Here is a 23,094-nt window from a genome sequence, read left to right as displayed (position 1 = left end):
CCTTAGATATTGTAACACTGTTATCATGTTACCCCTAGTCATTCTTTTCATTAAACTAGACTAAAGATTTGGCCAATTCAGTTTGCTAGGCCTGGTGCCATGGTATTCTAGGGATCTCTGTTTGAGTTACTTCAGAATATCAGAAAATGGTATAGAAACACACCCATCTATCTATAATCTACCTCTGATGGTCCCTGCCCCTGATATTAATTAGGAATTATGGGAGGTGAAGCCAACCCAACAAATCTGGATAGCTCCAGATCGAAGAAAGCTTTTGGAGAGAGCAGTTGGGAGGAGGACTCAAGCAGGGAATTAGCCTGGACTCATTACAAGAGGGTAAGGTCTGGCTCCATCTGAATGCCTTTGGGCCTCATCTAATCTTTCCCAGGTGAAAGCTGCCAGTCAGGGGAGATTCCTATGAAATTGGCATAGAACAATAAAGTAGCTAGTTTGAAATCTACATATGTGAGTCTGATTGTTCATGCCTGACAAAAATTGATCTAAACTCAATCTTAATGGATATATATCTAGACATTTTGGGTGTGGGAGTTAATTCTTCGAATTTCATCATTGTTTGATAATTGTGATTTGTGACTTTAAAAACAACCTTTCTTTTGCACGTGTTAATTAATTGTGTCTAAGAATGAAAGATGTTCAAATCTAATGCACAGACAAATTTGATATTGAATAGTATTCTGTTCCAAACAACAGAAATGTATTGACTGTCCAAATATATGCTTCACAAATACATTAATTCATAATACAGGAATATATTTAAATATTATTAGAGTGGTTGATCCATCTAACTCAATAATGTTAACTCTAACTGATGACATGACATGACGTGACATGACATGATCCAATCTGAGGTAGTGGTTAAGGCACTATGCTAGAAATCAGGAGATTGAATTCTAGTTCTGCCTTACACATGAAAACCAACTGAGTTTGGGTCAGTCATCCTCTGTCAGCCCTAAGAAGGAGGCAACTGCAAACCATGTCTGAAAGTTTTTCAGAGACTAGTCCAGGCATTCACCAGGAGTCAAAACTGATTTGAAGGCTATTCTGTATAATAGCTTGAATGAGTTCTTTTCAGCCTTTCCCGCTGAAATTCTTTTAACTGGAGATGCCAACTTTATTTGGGAGGAATTTGCAAGTAAAACATGTCTCTTTAACATTAAAGTATGGTAACCGGACTCACACATGTAACAGATAAGTCAATTGCCTCTTACATATATTTCAATTCATCCAGGAAGTGCTGCCAGTTTACCTTTCACTTTAGCTCTACCTGTATACTGCCATACAATTCTAGGCTTTCTCATAATAATGTGGCACCTAATTTTATCACCCAAACTTCAAAAAAAAAAAAGAATTTCAAAGGTGCAGCCATGGAGGAGGTAAGAATGTTATGCAGTTAATATATTATAGCTGTCTCAGGAAAAGATGATATCACTAGATTGGATACCATTATTTTATTTGTACATATTTAAAAGAGGTTTTTCTGATTGCTATTAGAGTTCTTTAGTAGGTGCTATAGCAAACTGTAAGAAAGGTTTATGGGAACATTTAAAAAAAGGGAGAAAATTATGTTTATGTTCAGTGTGTAAAATAAACAATGGAAGAAGATAATCCAAGAACAATTTGTACTTTGGAGACCAAGGCAGTGGTTTCTCAATATAACTTTGGCTAACATACTCTACTGTTTGTGAACGTTTAGCCAAATTAACCATCGGAAAATTATTTTGGAGTTCCTGATAGAATAAATGTTTCATTGAAATGTGAAACAAAAAACACAGACATTTTTCTTCTTCTGTGTTGAATCTTGTTTAGGTGGTTGGATTGATTTTACATATAGCTCTGATCTGAGAAGTTGAAATCTAGCGCTCACATGTTCTCCGTATTAAGTTGTATACTTTCTAAAACAAAAATTGAAACCAATTGCAAAAATTATTATGAAAGGACCAGCTATAATTCATGCTTGTGGATGTTTAAGTAAAGTCATTTACATTACTTGTGGAAACGGTCTCAAAAAAAATTATATCCAGTAGTGAACTGTAAGTTCTTGTGCTATTGTCAGCACTTCCTGTAAAAGAGTAGTAATGGAATAATATAAGTAGCATAAGTAGGGGAGGGACAAGCACCAGCAAAATAATTAAATATGTGGGAATCTGAGAGAGAACATTCTCAGTACTGGTACATAACTCTGGAATTTTCACTTTCTTTTTACAAACCTTGTAAATTCTCAAAACAGCTAAAATCTTACTTGTTTTAACTAAATCTATACTGCTATGTTTCTTGTTGCAGTTCTCATTAAAAATATTTTAATGTTACAACTTTCTAGGTTGATATGTTGGTAGTTTATGCTTTTAATATACTGTAATGTAAATTATGCAGTGTAGTTTTGCAGTGCATTTTGGGAGTATGATTCTAATAAGAAATGAATAACACATTTTTAAAATACATTGTGTATTTTTAAAATATATAATAATGATTATTGACATTCCAGACAAAGTTTTAGTGCAACTGATAGAGTTTATATTTAAGCACTGTTGTCTCACAGTATTGATCCTAGGAAGACTTCCACTTCTTGAGTTTATTGAGAACATTGGCAATATGTTTCTCTGTTCTTTTAAGAGGAATATAGGCGAAATAGAAATATCAAGAGGTGACATACCAGGGTGTTAAATTATCTGGAAACAAATTCTTTGAGGAATATTTGAAAAGATTGGACATGTTTAGCTTAGAGAATAGAAGATGACAAATGATAATTGTCTTTAGCTATCTGAGCAGCTATTAGATAGAAGATGAAACACATAAAACAGTGGATAGAAACTGCTAAAAACAGAAAGTTTGAGTTAAAATTAGAAGAAAACTCCTAATGATAAGGACTGATTGACAGTAGTGGGTTTCATATATGCCATGGCTTGTTTTAATGGTGATTTGTTGAATTCACACAGCACATTAAGTCAAAGTGAAACTAGGTTAGAGTTTAGCACATTGTGTGAATATCATAACATGTGATTTCCCGAATGTAGGTATTTCCCTCAGAAGTATAGAATTTCAACTCCTATAAATTCTCTACTTGGAGCAGAATACCTCTACTTCCCATAGTTTCCCAGTTTGAATGAAATTGGAAACTATGCTTACAAGTTATAGAATGGATTAGGATATTACATCAACTCCAAACCATAATTTAAATATTCTGGGCTATCCTGAAGCTCTAAAGTATAAATGTCCAATTTGAACTATATAAAATGCTATGATTAATTAAAAATATAATATTTTGCTTGCTCACACTTCAAATGGAAGAGGGAAGAGGCTGTGTGGATGAGCAAAGAGTTAATTCACATTCCAGTTTATTAAACTTACTCCATTGCATAGGATTCATGTTGTCAGATAAATCAAATTGAGGAATGAATTTGAATTATTACTTAATTACTGAATGATCAGGAAATTATAGCTTACTAATGTAAATGTCTCGAGAATTCTCTTAGAATGGTCCCTAAGATATAAGCACGATTTACCTAATTCTGTTTCAAACCATTAGATTAAAATAATCAATGTAATTTACCAATAAATGATGTCCAGGTAGTATTACAAGTAGTTCTTCAAACCTTAGTTCCACATTTGAAATTATTTTAGACATAGATCAGAACTGGATTCGATACCTGAAAGGTATATGTAGAGGGAAAGAACTTTGGCTCAATGAATATAAAGATGCCATTAAAAGGGGAACGATGTAGAGTAACTTGCTCCCTGGGGGGGGGCTTGTGTGTCTTGCATAAAACCTGCTTAATCCCATTAGGTTTTGGCTTCTTTGGAAATTCCAATACTAATCACTACTTTATTTAGGATGTTGAAAAATAAGAGAGTAGTTGAGGGGCTTAGAAACAAAGCAGTCTGGAAATCTTGCCACTATTCTCCACCAGAGGAAAGAGGAACCAGCAGGACCAAATGGAGCTGAAAAACTTAAGAAAGAAAGAAGCTTAGCATGTGTTGAATCGAAACAAACTATGCTCTGTGAGAATCTGTTGTGATAGACAGCATGCATTAATAAGCATTGAAGTACTTGGTCTTGGGAGTGGAGAAGGTATTTATTTATTTATTTATTTATTTTTTAAATTTATATCCCGCCCTTCTCCTTACGGACTCAGGGCGGCTAACAACCGGATAAAAATACAAAAATGACACACTACAAGTTTAAAAATTAATTAAAAGAGAAATATTAGTAATTTGGTCTAATTAAAATTATAATTAAAACCCCTCTAAAAGTTTCCCCTAGGCCAGTCCCGCAAGCTGGAATAACCATGTCTTAAGGGCGCGGCGGAAGGAAGGGAGATCAGGGATCACCCTGATCTCTGGGGGCAGTTCATTCCAGAGGGTGGGAGCTCCCACAGAGAAGGCTCCCACAGAGAAGGTATGCTTCATGTTGTGGCTCAACTGTCACAAAAAGCCAAGCACCCTAAATAATTTTTTTTTTTAAATCCTAAAAAGACAAATTTGCTAATGGGTGTTCATTCTTTGTAAGGCTTCTTTCACTGATGACTTTCATGGGTTGTATATTCTGTTTTATTTCTTTGGCTGAGCCCTTTCTTGGCTATATTTCTATAGTGATCAGTGCCAAAGTCAGGAATGAGAACACACTCCAAATTCATATAGGATGAGCCAACTCTGAAGGGATCATTCATGTTTGGAAATAGATGAGAGAATTGGAGAACAATGGAACTTTCCTTGTGAATATGTTACCCCGTGCACAGACATAGTAGCGACCCTCTTATACTCAGAGCCAATTCATTTGATTTGACTTGCATGATTGCCACTGGTGATCAGTATTTGTTTTTTGTTCAAGTGGTTTGTTTTGTTTTTTGAGCCCAGAATAATCAGACCTTTTGGCAAAGAGTTTTGAAATGGTTGCTTGGTAATATGCCAAATTAGGCATATTCTGGTTATGGATTGCTCAAAATGAAGCAATAGAAAGTCATTCTCACTACCTAGCAATTTTTGTATATTTTTTGTGATCTGCCATTCTCTTAGGGAAAAATTACTATTCACAGGGGACTAAGTTCTCAGAAGGCAACTATGTAAAGGAAGAATGGAATGATAGTAGAAGTAATTTAGCTAAGAAGTTTGCTTGTGTTTCAGAAGATGAAGTATAAAGGTAGTCTATGATTTTAAATAATTACCTGTAATCCAAGAGATATTCAATAATACAACAGAAAAAGAAAAGACTTTGATCAATAAGTTAATACACACTTTAATACACACTTTGCAATACCAGAATAATCTACAAATAAAATTAAAATAATATGTTGATGCAGTAAAAATGCTAGAACTATATTATAATGTAAAAATCCAAAAAGGGGACAGAAATACAGCAGAGTGGATATATATAATGAATTTAAATGCCTAAGGGGGGAGGGAAACTTGGAGCTGTCACTGAATTGGCTATAATGTCAGCACTAGTTATATGAAAGTGGAGAATATTCCACATCTGGTCATCACAAATGTGAAGACACCCTTTTCTTTATTAGTACATAAGGTGTCCATAATCAGTGAGGAAAAATGTTTCTTAACTATTTAACCTCTGATATGTGGAGAGGTGCTTGTCCAAAAACTTTTCATTTTATTTTGAAATGACGTTACTGGATGGAAGTGTGGGCAATATTTAAGTTATGGGAAGAATCAAACAGTTGTTATTCTCAAAAGCATATCAAAAGAGCCTCTTGGCTTACCTTTCTCAGCTTTTTTACCTTTCTCTCTACAGGCAGGCTTTAACCTCATAAACAAGGAAGACTTTCAATGGGTACATAATCATTCAGCACAAATATTAACTTAGCTTTCATCTTCACAGGGTTCAGAACAGAAGCAGCTCCCTGGTTACCTCTCAGTCATATACTGGATCATCCCGCACAGTCCGTCGCTATCCAGCTGTAAATCATGATCATCTAACTTCCAATACACTTCCCAATGGGAATGGATTTGAACAGAGCAGTACTGGGCCACAAATGGTATATCGAGAACCTGTTTTGTCTCCCTGGGGTAAGATCTGAGTAATCACATGTTCTTTTTGTTTAGTTTTGTTTTTACAGAGAAAAGGCCCTGGATGCAGGCTTTAGGAGAAGTGGAGTTTTATTACATTGGGTGTAGACATTTTGGGATATCATAGCCATGGATACACTCTATACACTGCAATTCTATACTGAATAAGACTTTACATCATTAGTGGTTTTTTAAAGATGTGTGAGGCTGAAACAATAGTGCTGCCTATACCTTGTTACCCTAAATTACTTCCCTGTTTCACTTAGCTGAATTATGCTGTCTGAAAAATAAAGCGTATATTGTCTTATTTCCATTTTTACTCAGATGGAAATGCAATCTACAGAACAATTCATTATTACTTTATAGAGGGCAGCTTCTAATACCACACAGGCAGGTTTCTTTTTCATGTAAACAAAACTCTATTCCTTATCCATCTAATTTGCCTTCTTCACCCTCATTTACTCTGGAAATTTCTAAAAATTTGGGGGAGAACAGGTATTCCTATGGAAAATGAAATCTGTTCTGGTGGACAGACCCAGGGAGCATCTTGGAGCTTACATTCTTCAAGTCTGGAGTCACCCCACTTTTTCTTGCTTCTCATTCTTAAATATGTGACGTTAATGTGATGAGTAGTGAGGAGAAACAAGAACGTACTTTGTACATGTTCAGAGGGAATGTTCTTTTTCACCAATTCCAAATTGTTATAAAAGAATAGATTTTTCCACAGGAACATATTAATCCATCATCCCTGTCCACCAATATACCATCAAACATTTTGGATTTTTTTCTCTCTCTCCTTGCTATTGAATGGACTAGGTTTTAAATACTCTTCCTCCTCCATGTAATGTCTTCCTTGCACTCTATCAGCCTCTTCTTTCTCAGTCTGAACTTGAATTGAACAATGATCAGGACTTCCCTTCTCTTCACTGTTTTCTGTAGCATTGCTCTCCCTTAATCTTAGTTGATTGTTCTGGCTTTGACTTCCTTTTTCCTTGGCTGGAGGAGTAAAGGAACAACCTACTCATATTTGTTGAGACATGTGAAAAGTGGCATTACCATTTTAGATTATTATTATTATTATAGCAAAATGTATCTTCTGAGGATAGAGTTCTTGGTTTCCTCTCATTGCCCATAAAAAGGGGGAGGGGAGAGAAAGAAATAAAGGGAAAAAGAATATATTAGCTTTTAAACATGTACATTCTCAAGTGTACTTATGCTTAAGGTGTTTTATCTGGTCCTGTTTGAACTCTTATCTGATTAAATCTTTCAGTCATGTGCTGTTCATTCATGTAATCCACAAATCCTGTTGTCTGATATAGACTTTTGTTCTATGTGATCCCTATAAAAATCACCCTTTTAAAGTTTATTAATATGAGAGTTCATTTAAAAAAAATACTATGTAAAAAAACATTGCCCCTTCTATAATCCTAATTTGGAACAAACAGGATTCTGCACTTTAAATAGGAAGCAACGTCTCCAATTTTCCTACTTGGGTTGTCTTGTCATTGCAGCAGGGAGCTAAGAATGAAAGCCATTCCTGTCTGCTGTGCCAAGGTTACACTTAGTTCTCCAGGTTTACTTTTGAAAAATAATAAACATTGCTTAAGCTTCAGGCCACATAATAAAGTAATATTTATTTTGCTTGAATCTGAAAGAATCATAACATACAATAATCAGAAGAGTTAATAGACTGCTGCATGCTAGTCCTCAAAACAAGTTGCTTAGACATAACATTTTATTCTGTGATGTCTTTTCTTTCTTTTGCAGGAGCTAACCTGACAGAAAAAATCAGGAAGATAAAAATAGTGTTCACCCCAACAATCTGTAAACAAACATGTCACAATGGCCACTGCTACAATAATTGTGAGAAAGGAGACACTACTACCCTATATAGCCAGAGCGGACATGACCACGATCCCAAATCTGGTTTCCGTATTTGTGAGTCTTCCCAAATGTGTAACCTGGAATGAATATCTCCTTATTATTTTTTTTTTTGGGGGGGGGTTAGCAATTATCTACAGAAGCAGAAAAGAAACAACTTTCTGTGAGACCTGTCCTACCCTCTTGGAGATAATAGGCCAGTCTAAGTTATCCTTTGTTGTCTCTCTCCTATTCTTTTTATAAGAATATCGCTATTCTTATATTCACAACTTCCACAACTGTAAGAATTTAACTCCCAGAATTCCCTCAGCCAGCATGCCATAGCTATCCTATCCATGATGCAGTCCAGCCCATGTAGGGAATGCAGGAGGCTGCACTGACTTGCTTAGTTTATGGAAAGTTTATCTTACATAGGCTCTTAGAATAAAAGGAGCCCAATGCTTGGCTTTCTGCAACTGACTTTTATTTGATATTTATTTATTTATTTATATTTATTTACTTACTTGCTTACTTACTTACTTATATGCTGCCTATCTCATATAGAGACAACTCTGGGCAGCTTACACTTTCTATCATTTCCATCATTTTGATTTCAATGAGTGCATAAATTGGACAATAAAACTAACATTGGCTATATTGTATTTATTCCATGTTTATAACCTTCTCTACGGCAGATACAATATAATTCAGTGTGCTAACACAGATGAGAAGATTTTTTTCACACTCATTAGATGTAAGGCCAGGTTGGCAATTCAATTCCTCTGGTATCCTTTCCAGGTGGGAGGGAGTGAATTTGGAGATACTGTGATGGACACATAGGCTATGTTTATTACTTCCCATTAACACAGCTCCTAGCTCATCTGCATTTGAAACAAACATTCATACATTTTTCTCAATGCATTCAGTTTATTTTCTTTACAGATTTCTGCCAGATTCCATGTCTAAATGGAGGGCGCTGTGTGGGCAGAGATGAATGTTGGTGCCCATCTAACTCTACCGGGAAGTTTTGTCATCTGCCAGCTTTAAAAGCAGAAAGGAAACAAATTCCAAATAGCCTGGCAAGCAGGCCTGTGAAGCATTCTATGTATACCCTTCCTCTGTCCAATCAACTTGGTAAGTATTAATTGCATGACTTCTCACTTCTTATGTTAGTCAAAGTGGTCACCTGTCTAAGATTCTTGATGTCAGAGCTCTTAAGTTCTGCTTTTGCTGCTGTGCAGACATTTGCTTTTTGTTCTACTAGTTTACTGGTCATGTTTGAAATAGAATGTATAAAAGTTAATATATAAAGTCATATGCAAATGTTACCAGCAAACTTTCCAGTTGTGAACTTTTGCTGATACAAACAAACAAACCTGTCCATACCCAGAAGGTGGGAAAAGGTTAGCTACCAGCACACAGCATAATTTTGGACTTGCCAACAAAATGGACCTCTGAACAGCCTCTTGGAATGTAACCCATTTACAAGTAGGGAAATGTCTTTGTATGTGTCTTTGTGTGTGTGTATGTATGTATGTGGGTGTGTACAGAGACATTAGTGCTTAATCATTTTTAAACCAGCTAGAAAAAAAAATCTATCTTAGAACTCATCTATTTCAATAAGCCAAGATGTGTCGAAATGCAAATTCTTTTCTTTATTTAAAACTGGCACTGCTTTCTTGGTCTCGGTTGTTTGGGGAACAGCAATATAGCGTTCATTTTGTTTCTACGTTTCATTGTTGTGCTTTATATTACCCATAATTTAAAAGTAAACTGCCCAGAGTAACTTAAATGTAGAAAAGATAAATAATTAAATAAATATCGAGTTGTTAAAGACATTGTTTATTTGCACCTGTCCTCTTTTCTTTCCTGTGCACTCCCTTCTCCTGCCTGACAGTGTTTATGAATATATGCACATAAAATATGGTTTTCTCACCCACACAAACAAAACCATTGTTTTACGTCATAGCTGAAATTCTGGAACAGAGATCTTTTTGGAAAGTACATACGGCTGTGTGCAATGTTTTTCTTTCATAACTGTGTGCAGTGTTTTTCTTTAATACCTGAATTCCAGAAGTCTGGCATATAAAAAGTAGGGTTGTACAAGACATTTCAAATTCAAAACAGTTGTTTCAGATTTGAAACGGTTTGTTCTGAGCATTCTGGAAGTGCTTCAAGCTAAATTAAATACAGCATGTGGGATGTTCATCTGTTAGGATAAGATGTAGGGGGAGAATCGAGAGGGAAAAGCAAACTTCACTGATGATGTTGAACACCAGTGTCTCATGGAATTAAGTGACATATCGCATTCAGAGGAGTTAGACTGATTATCTTCATACAGAATGACAGCATAATTTGGAGACCCCATAACTGTATAATAAGTCATCTGCATTGCAAATCAGAACATCTATCTAACCTAGTTCCAGTTATATGGATTATAATTTATAGCAGTCTCCTCCAGAATATCACTTTCCAGATGTGTTGCAACTCTCAGAATTGTTGATCTGTATGTAATCACCACAATATGTTGCCCTGATGGTTATTTATCTGTTATGACAGTCACCATTTGTTGTTGTTTCCTTTGAGCTTCATTATAAACCAGATGTTATTTCACTTGCTTATATATTGTGAGCCTTATTGTGATCATTGCTGTTTTTTTCAGGGGGAGGCACGTACTATTTGATTTGAAAAACACTGTCAGAGCATGCACAGTCTTATTGCGTGAGAACACAGGAGTAAACACAGTAAACAGTGGTCTATAGTAAATGGTAGTTTATCTTACACTATCTACAATATCATACACCAGGAACAATATACATACACATGCTAATACAGCAGGATCCAATAAAGCACAGTTACAGCAGGAAACGGAAGAGGGAGAACACATCAGCAGAGCCTTCCCTTTATACAAAGGCTCTTAAAGAGACACAGACCCTGCTGAGTCATTCCCATCATTACATCTTATATCTTATATTACATAAGCTGGTTAACTGTTAAATCAATACTTTGACAGAATCCTACTCCAATATTTTCTTGCTTTATCACAGAGGCAACTCCTTTGGCTCTGGGTCAACTCTCACTGGGTTTATCCTCTCTCTGGGCCCATAACCTTTCAGAGCGTGCACAGTCTTATTGCGCGAGATAACCCAGGAGTAAAAACAATAAACAGTGGTCTATAGTAAATGGTGGTTTATCTTACACTATCTACAACAGAGGTCTTCAAACTTGGTCCTTTTATGACTTGTGGACTTCAACTCCCAAAATTCCTCAGCCAGTCATAAAAGGGCCAAGTTTGAAATCCCCTGATCTACAATAGCATACACCAGGAACATATACATACACGAGCTAATACAGCAGGATCCAACAAACCACAGTTACAGCAGGAAACGGAAGAAGAAGGAACACATCAGCAGAGCCTTCCCTTTATACCAGCGGTTCCCAACCTTTTCTATATTCTCACACCCCTTACAAAAGTTCAAAATAATGGCAACGAATTATGCATATACACTATAATTTTGAAAAGCCAAGTTTTCGCACCCCCTGGAATATCATCTCACACCCCAGGGGGTGCGAGCACCCCTGGTTGGGAACCCCTGCTTTATACAAAGGCTCTTAAAGAGACACAGACCCTGCTGAATCATTCATATCATTACATACATTACATAAGCTGGTTAGCTGTTAAATCAATACCTTGACAAACACTGTGGTTTTCTGAGGATAGAATGGATGCTAAAATTGTTCTTTGAATGATGCTAGCCATTTTAGTTACTTGTTAAAATTTTTTCATGATGGCTTGTAATAGAAGGAAAAGTCAAGTTTCTGATGATAATTTTCAATATTTTCTTTCAGCTTCAATATACCCTTCCCTGGTAAATGTGCATATTAACCATCCCCCGGAAGCCACCGTGCAGATTCATCAGGTGGCTAGAGTGAAGAGTGACTCAGAACAATCAGAAGAGAACAGTGTGGAAAGTGTACAAATACCCCAGCTTCCAATGGCCTCTCATTACAATAATAACGTCACTCCAAACAATAATATTGTCATTGAAAGCACCCAGCAACAGAGGTCCCAGAGCTTCATGGGAAAATGTTACCCGGAGACAGTACATGGAAAGGTTGGGAACAACTCTGTCTTTCTGGGTTTTATATGAACATAAAGCTCTTCCACAGTGCTCAAGATGTAGCTTTAACCTATGCAATCTCGTGTCTTTGTCTTGGTAGATGAGCTGATTTATTTGTAGCTCTCTTACCAGAGTAGAATTGCTGAAAATATGATCTTTCATTTTCAGTGTTGGAGTGCTCCAGTGCTTCAGAATTTTGGGGAGCTATTTTCCCATTGGGAAGTTTGCTTTGCATGTCTCCTGGCCTCAGTATAGACTAGTGGTGGCGAACCTATGGCACATGTGCCAGAGATGGCACTCAGAGCCCTCTCTGTGGGCACGCGTGCTGTCGCCCCAGCCCCACCTCCCCCTGCAGCCCCCTCCTCACCAGCATCCTCCCTGGAGGAGAGTCGCCCCCAGGCGCGGACCACGTGAAGCAGCACAGCCAAGCACATGGCAGCCAGGCAGCAGGGACAAGACTCAACTCTCATGTCCCGTCGCACACAGATGCGTGGAGTGCGGAGGGCGTGGCCAACATGGCACTGCTGGGCTGCCTGGGTGATCTACGGCAGGCCGTGGAGGCAGTGATTGGCCCTACAGGCGGGTGGGGTGGGGGGCGGGGCAGTTTTTGGGCACTCGGTCTCTAAAAGGTTAGTCATCACTGGTATAGACTCTTCCCCCTTATCCTTCTCATAGAGCAAAGTTAGCAACCAATAGAACTTCACACAGCACCTTAGCCACCCATTTATACTCTTCTCACAGGATCAAGAGACCACATTGCTGAAACCTATTGGCAACATATTTAACTGTTGGCAGTGTTTTTGTAAACAAAAATAAGTATTGCCATTAGCATGGGGGGGAGCTGGTTTCAGCTTGTTTGTGGTAGGGAGGCATTAAGGGATTGGGAAGTTATTAGGGAGCAAAAGTCAGGGTCTTGATTTGGGGCTGCTTTTCATTTGGGGTGAGTGGGAATAGAAGCTATATGGCCCATTTTTACTCTACTCCTCCAATCCAAATGACAAAACTGGATTTAAAAATTCTACTTTGCTCTTTTCTTCAGGGTCATTGTGGCCTCCTGCAACCTGCCAGGAGTCCCTAAAATAATAGTCACCCATCATGCCATAAAGATTAACTCATCATAGCATCATGGCAACACAGATGCTATTTAAACAGATGCCACTAACCAAATTTATAAAGATCAGAAAGAAGGTCTTTATACTGTGGGAGGAGACCATTAAAGCACAAAGCCACAAGGGTTAAGGTTTGAAATGGTTTCTCTTCACCATCTGAGAAGACAGGAATCACTGTAAAAAAACAAACCCAGAGCATCAACACTATTGTAGAAAGAGAATTATTGGATTGTAGGTCTGGAAGGGATGTATCTATTGATTCATTTTTTAAAAAGAAATGATCACCAATTAGATTTTATTATTTTTTTTTGCAGTATAGCATCAACTTAAAACCAGAGTGGTATGCTGTAATTGCTTTCATTTGCATCTTACTATTAGCACAAAGTGGTGGTTTGAATTGTTTTCAAGTCACAAGGAGAAACCATAGAAGGACTGTAATGTCCTCATTGCAGCTTCTTGTATTCCTGTTTGATAATGTCACAGTGCATGACATTGAAATATCTAAGTTTTAGATAGGTGCATTCTATTTCCCTGGAGATTTTGAATGCAGAGTAGGAAACTAATTTGGTAGATTCAGTAGTGTGAATATCTTGAAGCAGTTTGCAATTGTTCAAACAGCTCTTTTCATTAATAAAGAAAATAAAGATGATTCAGGCAGACCCTGAAGTGCAATTATCTTGAATTCAAACATTTTCTTCAAGTCTTTATTGTTCTCTGTCTGACCCAATATAATTCAAGAAATCTAGGTCTAAAGGTTGCCCTTTTTAAAGCTATTCTGTCATCAGTAGATCATAGATAAAATGCTTGGAAAAAATGGAATTCCATGCTAATTTCCCTTGTAGCTTCTTGGGAAAGTACATTCATGTGATTGAAACAATAATCTCTCTCTTTCTCCCTCCCTCCATCTCTCCCTCCCTCCATTTTTAAAGATAGTTTCAAGAAGAGCTGAACAATTATATGAGAAAAAATTGTTCTTATTCTATTATATAGTTATTTAACTGGAGTAAAAAACCAGAGTGGAAAGCATTTTTGTCTTCAGATTCAATCTGATGCCAAATGTATTGGAATGTGATCCCTGGGCACATGGCCATTTGGGTGGTGGATTAATGCCAGTATTGGCTTGTTGATTGCAGATACTCATTTCTAAGGGGGAAGACTACAATCCAGAGGCCTTTTGGGGCAGGAAAAAAGGCTCATTAAATAAATGAAAAATCTTTGACACGTATGTCCCCACAATATCTGAACTGTGTACCATCCAACTTGGTAATATATTTCAGTCTTGGAACAGACAATTATTTTATTTTATCCAAAGGCTTTGCTTGATTATGTCATTTTTAAGATATGATCCATTGGTCAATACCTCATACCTAATATTAATATCGTGTCTTTTCAAGGAACAAAGGCAAAGATGGGTTTTCATTTTCGTGTCTGAGAGATTATTTACTATCTTAAAATATATAGTTGGCTCTGAGAGCATCAAGTTTCTTTTTTAGCTATAGTCTTGGGGTTTATATCATCTCTTTGCATCTATGATCAAATGGCAAAGGGAAGAGTGTGTCTGTCTCTTACTTGGCCTATTGTTAATTAAATGAGTCTATGTTTAACATACAAATAGAACTTTTTGTCCATCTCTTTTTCTTCCTTCCTTCCTTCTCTTCAAAATGTGATTATTATTTAAAGTTATTTAACTTTATTATTTAAATTTATTTATTAAATTAAATTAAATAAATTTAAAGTAAGCTGTTCTATCTTCATGTTTTTTTCTTAATAAATCTAATTTCTGTTCCAAATATAGTGAATGTCTGTCTGCATTCAAATTGTAGCTGAGCTAAGTCCATACACTGCATTCAGGACAATTACATTATGACCATTTTATGTTTTAATGGGAGATTGCACTGTCTAATAACTCAGTATTCTTTCACTACCTTACTTGCTTAAGGAGTATATCTTTTAACAAGGGTTCCTGCTAAATTCAAAATTTTGTGAGTCTTTCCTCTACCTCTGCCATGTTTTTTTCCCATATCTTCTTTCTTCTTTGTATATGGGAATGATGAGATTCTAATGACACTTTTTCATCTCTAGTGTGCTGATCCATTGCCTGGTCTGGCAAGGTATGAGGATTGCTGTGGAAGTGTGGGAGCCTTTTGGGGTCTCAGCAGATGCATTCCATGCCCAATGAAACCAGGTAACTACTGTCTAAAGAGAATATTTCTAGCCCAGATTTCCTCTAGAGGTGCTGGAATAAAATTCCCACAATTGCCAGCCAACATATAATCTAGCACATCTGGAGGGCATTTTTTGGGTAAGACTAGTCTAGTCTCTACTACAGATATGTCAAACCCGCGACGTCACGTGACATTGCGCAATGTATTGGGACAGTTTTGCCATTGCTGGCAATGGGGTGGGCACGGCTTCCGTGTGATGCGTCTGGCCCGCAGGCCGGCAGTTTGACACCCCTGCTCTACTAAATCATTTGTACTATGAATTATCTATTGAAAAGGGCATTGATGAAATTATAGTGTGATGCATAATGTAAACCCATTTGATAAAGGAAGTTGGCAATCTGGATGCTTTTAGGACACTGATTCTTGTTTGAATTTAATGTTTTCTCTTAATCCAGACAAATAATATGCAATATATTCGTTTTTCTTATGCTTGCTGAAGTACAGTCTTAATTTAGGTGACTTAGTTCCTGGCTCAGAGCTTTCAAGAATCCTTCCACACCACCTCCATAAAATCCACAGCTAATCACAATTTTTCTGATTCAAAGGCATTAGTCAAGAGAAAACTGTAAAAACGTGCTCATCATTTTAAGAAATGTGACTACAGATTAGCGTATAAGGTTGCATACTCAGCCTTTATGCATTATGGGCCTGCTTTAGATGAACTCTTGGCAGAGACTTTGGAAATAGCAATACATCAAACAATTGGCGTGAGTGAGTCTAGATCCCATTCCAAAGACATAGAAATCTGGTTCTGTGTTTTCTTTTCCTGATGTAAAACAATTTCAGGGGATAGTTTAGTTATTCTCAAAGAAGCATGGCCTTCCAGTTGGACTATTACTTAGCTCAACTGGTAAATGTCACCTTGGTGAGATGGGCAACATAGAATTGTAATAAATAAAAAATAATTGGAAAGACAGACTGATTAGGATTGTTATATATGCAAAAGAGTTTTTGTTTTGTCAGATTTGGGGGGAAGGATTGTAACAGGTGGTTGATATGAGTATCCAATCCTCTCTTTGATCCACACCATAGAAAGTGGAATGGCCATGGTTATGGATGGGAGACTTCTGCCTTTTGTAGACAATAAAAGGACCTTAGCACAGAATATGCCCATTTAATGACTTAAAACAGACATAAGCTATGTCTCTGAGATCAGGCACCGCTCTTCGTATTTTATTATTGTACTTTATATGCCAAGAGTCACAATAGCTAGGGATGTTTTGTAATGATGCTCATTTTTTTTTCAAATTTTTATTAATTTTCAAATAAACAAATTCTAAATACAAATATGGTGTACATTAATAAAAAAAAACATATGAAACATAACCATATTTTCAGAGGTGCTCGGCAGCCCCCCCCTGCATCCGCCCTCTCTTTCACCCTTCCTACCTACTTCCCTCCTCCTCTCCTCCCCTCCTACCTGCACCTCCTCCTCTATTTCAACCACCCTACACATCCCACCTCCTTCCTTTCCTCATCCTTCGGATGCAGTTTCGGGGTGCTAATCGAGCACCTCCTCTTTAAAAAAAATAAAAAAAATACATTATTCTATAACATATTTTTTTTTTCCAATATAAAATTTTTATTATTTTTCATCATAAAAAAAACATCACAAATGTTACACAATGCTATATGAAAGACCCCCCACCCCCCACCCCCCCGGACTTCCCAAACCTAATCCCAGGATAATATTCAGATATAAGTAAACAAATATTAGTATCTCTAACTCCACAGAGTATATTATTCTACATGAGTAGGTAAAATATATAAAAGAAAAAAAAAAGAAATTTTTTTCTAAAAACCTAAATTATATTCCACCACTCTATGCTTCTTTTGAATATAAACAATCCATCTTCTCCATATTAATAAAAATTGTTCATTTGAGTAATTCTTCAAATAAGCCGAAATCTTTGCCATTTCAGCAAGATACGAAACTTTCAATCTCCAGTCTTCCATTGTAGGTAAAATTTTACTCTTCCAATTTTGAGCTATCAACAAACGGGCAGCAGTTAAGCAATATAACCTCAAATTCGTTTCTTTTACGTCCAAATTTTGTGTGATACCTAGGAGAAACAACTGAGGCAAGAAAGTAATTCTTCTTTTGAAAATTTGCTGTAAGTTCCACCACAATTTTATCCAAAAGGCCTTAATAACCTTGCAAGTCCACCACATATGGAAAAAAGTTGCATCTTGTTGTCCACACCTCCAACACTATTATTCTATAACATATTAATACACCAAATTTTGCATATCTCTACCCCCCTTATCCCCCCCTTCCCCCCCCCGGACTTCCCAGAACTGAGTACAGGGATAAGCACATATCATCACATATCTAAATAATACTACCCAAACATAATACAATCAAATATTAACATACTTTAACTCTATTATACAGTAATAAACATAAATATAAAAAATGTATATAACATATAAATTATAATACATAAATAAGAATAATAAAAAATCTAATCAAAAGCAATATAATAATTATTCATTTCATACTTTCTCTGAATATAATCTATCCATCTTCTCCAAACCAAAATAAATTTCTCTTGAGTTTGATCTTTCAAATATGCGGAAATCTTGGCCATTTCTGCAAAACACGACACCTTCAGTCTCCATTCATCCATAGGTAATGATGCTCATTTTTGAGGGACTGTATTGCTTCTCCAATTGCTGTCAACTGAGAATATATTACAGGCAAACGAGAAGGTTATGTCTAAGTTAAATTAAATGCCCTTGTCAACTGTTTGTGATAAAGATGGATAGGGATAGATAGGGATAGGGATAGGGATACATAGTCAGAAAGACAGACAGATATCACGCAGCCTAATGAGTTTTATGGTACCAACTATATTCCTGAATTTAGATCTGAAAACATAAACTTTGATACTACAATTTTGACCAAAGCAGGAAGGATAATTATTTTGGCTGTGTTGATAACTACTTAACAGGTTTAATTTTTGCATCATTTTTATTGTACAGTATCAGAAAGGCTGACTTTTCAGTTACCCAAAATGTTCTAGAAAGGACAACAATGAACAAAAGAGCCAAAACAACTTTGGCCAAATTGAAAGAGGTTATATGCAGTCAGATGGAGCATGGCTATCATTATTATTTATTAATGAATTATATTTACAGACAGTGCTTTTTTTCTAAAAAAAAAAAAGAGGTGCTGGAACTCACACATGTCATACAACCCGCCTTGCCTACCCTACAAGGTTCCATCCAAAAAAGGTGCCGGAACTCCGTTCTGGGCGTTCTATGAGAAAAAAAGCCCTGTTTACAGATACTGAAACCTTAAGGACTTCTAGCAGTATACATATAAGATACTTATGAAACAATATATAATAAACATAAGATACACAAAAGAAAAAACCATAAACTTTGAACTTATGAAAAGCACAGAATAGTTAAATTAACCAAACTGAAGTATAACCAAACTAGGATGGGGTCAAGGGCCAAATGCCTTCTGGAAAACTGTCTTGAGGCTCATCTGGAAGGCAATTAGAGAGAAAGCCAGCTGGAAATCTACCAGATGGCCATTCTAAAGAACCAATAGGGTCATTGCAAAGCAGTGCTTGGACTCCTGTCACCTCCCTAAAGTGGAACACTCCTTGTAGTTTATCTTTATCAAATCAAACTGGTTTGACTGATTCCAATGGGAGAATGCAGTCTTGTAGAAAACTAGGTACCAAGCCATATAAGGCTTTATAGGCAAATAACAGCATTTTAAATTGCATCCAGAAGGCTGTTGCCAACCAGTGCAGGGACCAAAATATTGGTGCAATGTGCTCCCACCAACAAACACCAGTCAGCACATGGACTATTGTACTCTGAACCAATTATAGCTTCTGAGTGATCTTCAAAAGCTGTCTCATGTAGAGCATGTGGCAGTAATCTAACAAGTGCATAAGCCAAGCAAGATCTTTCCATCCCAACTAAAGTCACAACTGGCATGCCAACCAAGCTGGGGAAAGATTCCTCTGGCCAGGCCTTCACCTGTTGTTGTAGCAGGAACTATGAATTCAGGAGAACCCCCAGGTCATGAGCCAGTTCCTTCAGGAGTTATGAAACCCCCTTAAGAGACATCTCTGGAAAAGACAGAGAACCTTAATGGACAAATCAGGACATGATTTCAACAGCATCATGGTTGACAAATATCTGTGAAACTTGCTATCATTAATGGCTCTAGGTTTTAGAATGTCAGTTGGCGATCACTGCCACAGCATTCCTCCAGACTTAGAAACCATTGAAAGTAGGATAGGCAACATTTGAAAATTTGAAGGGCACAACACCTCTCAATCTTCTTGAGAGACAGGAATCCATCTGGTGGTGCTATGCTGTGACCAGAAGGCGTAAGGCTGATTTTTTTCCCCATTTCTTTTGGCTTTGGGCAGGACAGAAGATATGAGTGGGGGCACAATATTTTCTGGAAGCAAACTTTTCTCATTCCTATCTTAAAATTACCCAAGGGCTGAAAAACACACTGCTAACTGAGTCATATCATTTCACTGCAAAAATTCAGCAATGATTTGGGAGTGCTGCATTGTTTACCTATGCTTTCAACATTCATGCATGCCATAAACTTCTTATTTGCCTTCCTATTACTTTAGTCAATTTTATTAGACTTTTTGAAGATTTTCAGACAAAGTATAAATAATTTTTTCCAGCTTTTTCAAGTGTTTCCTTTTTTCAAACAGAAAAAAAATACTATGTATTGGAATGGATAGTTTTGAATAGGGCATTCAATGCATTCTGTGAATGAACCTCCCACTGAGTTAATCTGAGTTGGCAAAAAGCTGGCAGATTGCCCAGATAAGGCCAGAATCATTGAGAAATGCGGAACACTATTACATGGTCATGCCAAACTTTGTGGTTGAGTGGAAAATATTATGAAATCCCAAATCCTTGTCCATCTACGAAAATAATAATAATAAAATAACTCTAATAAAGACATGAAAATAGTTATTGAAGCCTCTGAAAGAAATGCTTCCAATGAATGTCATAGTGGTACCCCAGAGGCTGGGTACTCAAGCTGAGTATTTTGAAAGACACATTTAAATGAGAAAAAGAGTTGATTTCATGGAAATGGAATTTATGTAGAGCATTTCATTAAGAATGCATGTATAGGAGTTTTTTCATCAAGTAAAATTCCAGCATGATTGGAGAAATCCCTAAAGGTTTGAAAGAGACTTTACTACTATAAACAAAGGGTTAGCAAAGTCTCTGTATTTAATGTGCAGCTATTGTATTGACTTTCTTTAACTTATGAGTCTTTACTAGTGAAGTGCAGTTGGAAGTATTACACTAATTGTTCTTTATTCTATAAAGAGTAACCAAGCAATTCTAATTGCTTAAGTAGATTCTCAGTTATGTAATTGTTTGAATGAAACAATTGAACTTATTCCAAACACTTGAGAATGTTTTGAGGGTGCTCTTGATATTGTGTAATAAGAAACTTATACAGTATACGCTGAAAAAGAATTATACTGATGGGTCTACTCTAAAAGAATCCATCCCAACTTCTATTTCTCCAAATATTCACATAACCATCTTTCAAGAAGTTACTAGGTATTCAAACAGTTTTAAATCTGTTGTGAATTTAAAGCAGGGATTCTTTTAACATTTATTTAATGCACTTTAATGCATGAGTATGGCACTTGTTTTGCTAAAATGTTCAACTGAATGACTGAAAGCCATTCAAATGAGGCTTCGTCAAGGAAAAGAGAAAAAGCATTATCCTCATGTGCTTTGTATACTATTTGTTAAAGGGGGGTTTGCTGTAGCATGGGTGGAGTGGGAGCGGTGGAACTGGTGGGGCAAGTGGTGACAAACAATCCCCCAAGCAGCCATGTTGGACCTCATCTGATAAATTGATCTCAAGCATATAGCTACTTCAACATGCAGCTTTGTAAATCTGTGTAGTGTTTGTAGGTACTCATTATTCATATCAGTAAATCTGTTCAGGCTTCTTTTAGCCCTCAAGCCACATTCTTTCATATGCAGCTGCATTTAGTGATATAAAGTACTTGAAGCATTGTAACAGATATGTAGCCTAATACCTTACATATCAAAAAGTATGGCTAGTAACAAATGTGTTTGCAAACCAATCCTTTTGATTGAGAACTTGACATGCTGAAGGATCCAGAGGAGTGACAGACATTCAAGCAACACCATAGATTCTTTGAAAATTAGCAGAAAAAAAATCTTTATACTCAGTTTAGAGTTTGCATAGAAGTACAGTTAATGTATTTCCAGATAATCTGCAGATGAATTCCCTAAGAATTTGCCCTAGGAAAATTTAACTGCTCAGAATTCACCAAAAGAAGGTCTCCCACTCCTTCCTTCATACTAAGACCATCAGTGTCCCTGGCAATTGTATCCAGATGCTCCTGAACAACATGGGAAGAATTTTTGGGACCTGCCGCATGTCCAATGAATGTCCCCAAATTCTCTATTTTTAATCAAGAGCTCTCCAGGGAACTTTGGTTCTGCCATATGCTGTACCTGTTATGTTGTTCACAAGAGTTTGCTAAGCTTCTGGGGATAGTATCAGGAATAGAAAGATTTTTTCTGTGAAGTTTCTTTAAGTGATTTAGCTTTGGATCTAGGTATCTGTAATACAAATATCTTATTTTGCACTGTTTACAAAGTAAGATCCCTTGGTTTTTTTTTTCAATGAATGAGAAGCTCAAGAGGATCAACAACTTTGCAAAGGACACTGCTGGGGCTGACATAATATTCTATTATTTAATGTTTCATATTTTAAAACAGAGATGTTTTTATGATTGTTTGTTTTTACAATGGATTCACATAAAAATTCCAAGCAGGATCCTGGTTTAGACTCAGAACTTCCATTGCAATTGCTCATGCAAAGAAAAAAGAAAGAGAGAGAAAAAGCATCAAATTGTTACCGGAGAGGCAGGATCATTAGTTATTTGAAATAATTCACATGACAGTTTGGAGGAAGTAAAAAAGAATGACTCTGAACAGTCTAAGGAAAGGATTGTTGTAATCATTGTAAATGTCAGTAGATGAAAGAAAGAACCATTGAAAAAGAAAAAAACAAATTCATTAACTTAATATTCTAGGTAAGTGCTGAGTGCAATTGTCTAAAAAATGTTTATGGAAGCTTGAAACCTAATATGCAGTGATGGGATTCAGCTGGTTCACACCACTTCGGCAGAACCAGTAGCTAATTTTTTGTTGCCCAAGCCCGGAATGGACTTCTGGAAGCGGCATCCACACAGAGAACCAGTTGTTCACATATTTGAATCCCACCACTGCCAATATGATATACTTTCCAGTGAATAATGTTTTTTTAAAAAAACATTTGTTAATATTTTAACATTTTGATTATCCATTGTGATAAAACATGTCTCCTATTTATGGTTCAGAAAAAAATATCTTTATTCTAGGGGCATACAGTACATGCATCTGATCTCCCAATAATATGACAGGTCTTTTATCTAAGAAAAACTGTCAGGACATGCTGTTTGCTTGCAGATGTAACAGAATAACAAGACACTTAATTGATATGGGGGAAATAGAATGTTGTCCAAAAACATTAGGAGACATAGTCTTTGGTCACCTGCAGATCATTGGCATTTAAAACAAATTGAATTCTGACAGTAGATCAAGACATGGAAGATGACATCTTTTTAGCCAAATCTTCAGGCAATTCTGATACTCCACTTTCTTCCAAGCAGGGATCTTTCAGCTGCCTGTTAGTCTAAACCA

The 23,094-nt window shown here is 36.6% G+C and overlaps 1 protein-coding gene across 1 annotated transcript in view; it reads left to right on the top strand.

Moving 5' to 3' along the window:
* Nucleotides 1–23,094, top strand: part of LTBP2 (latent transforming growth factor beta binding protein 2) — a 126,256-nt gene that overhangs the window by 31,878 nt on the left and 71,284 nt on the right. Inside the window, exons 4-8 of the mRNA XM_029285310.1 lie at nucleotides 5,849–6,036; nucleotides 7,804–7,974; nucleotides 8,839–9,030; nucleotides 11,746–12,011; nucleotides 15,209–15,311. Coding sequence (XP_029141143.1) covers nucleotides 5,849–6,036; nucleotides 7,804–7,974; nucleotides 8,839–9,030; nucleotides 11,746–12,011; nucleotides 15,209–15,311 — 920 coding nt within the window. The remainder of the gene's footprint in view (nucleotides 1–5,848; nucleotides 6,037–7,803; nucleotides 7,975–8,838; nucleotides 9,031–11,745; nucleotides 12,012–15,208; nucleotides 15,312–23,094) is intronic.

This window comes from Protobothrops mucrosquamatus, unplaced genomic scaffold, assembly GCF_001527695.2.
Source record: "Protobothrops mucrosquamatus isolate PMUCROS unplaced genomic scaffold, P.Mucros_1.0 scaffold1498, whole genome shotgun sequence".
NCBI lineage: Eukaryota > Metazoa > Chordata > Lepidosauria > Squamata > Viperidae > Protobothrops > Protobothrops mucrosquamatus.
This window is presented reverse-complemented; position numbering and strand designations above follow the sequence as displayed.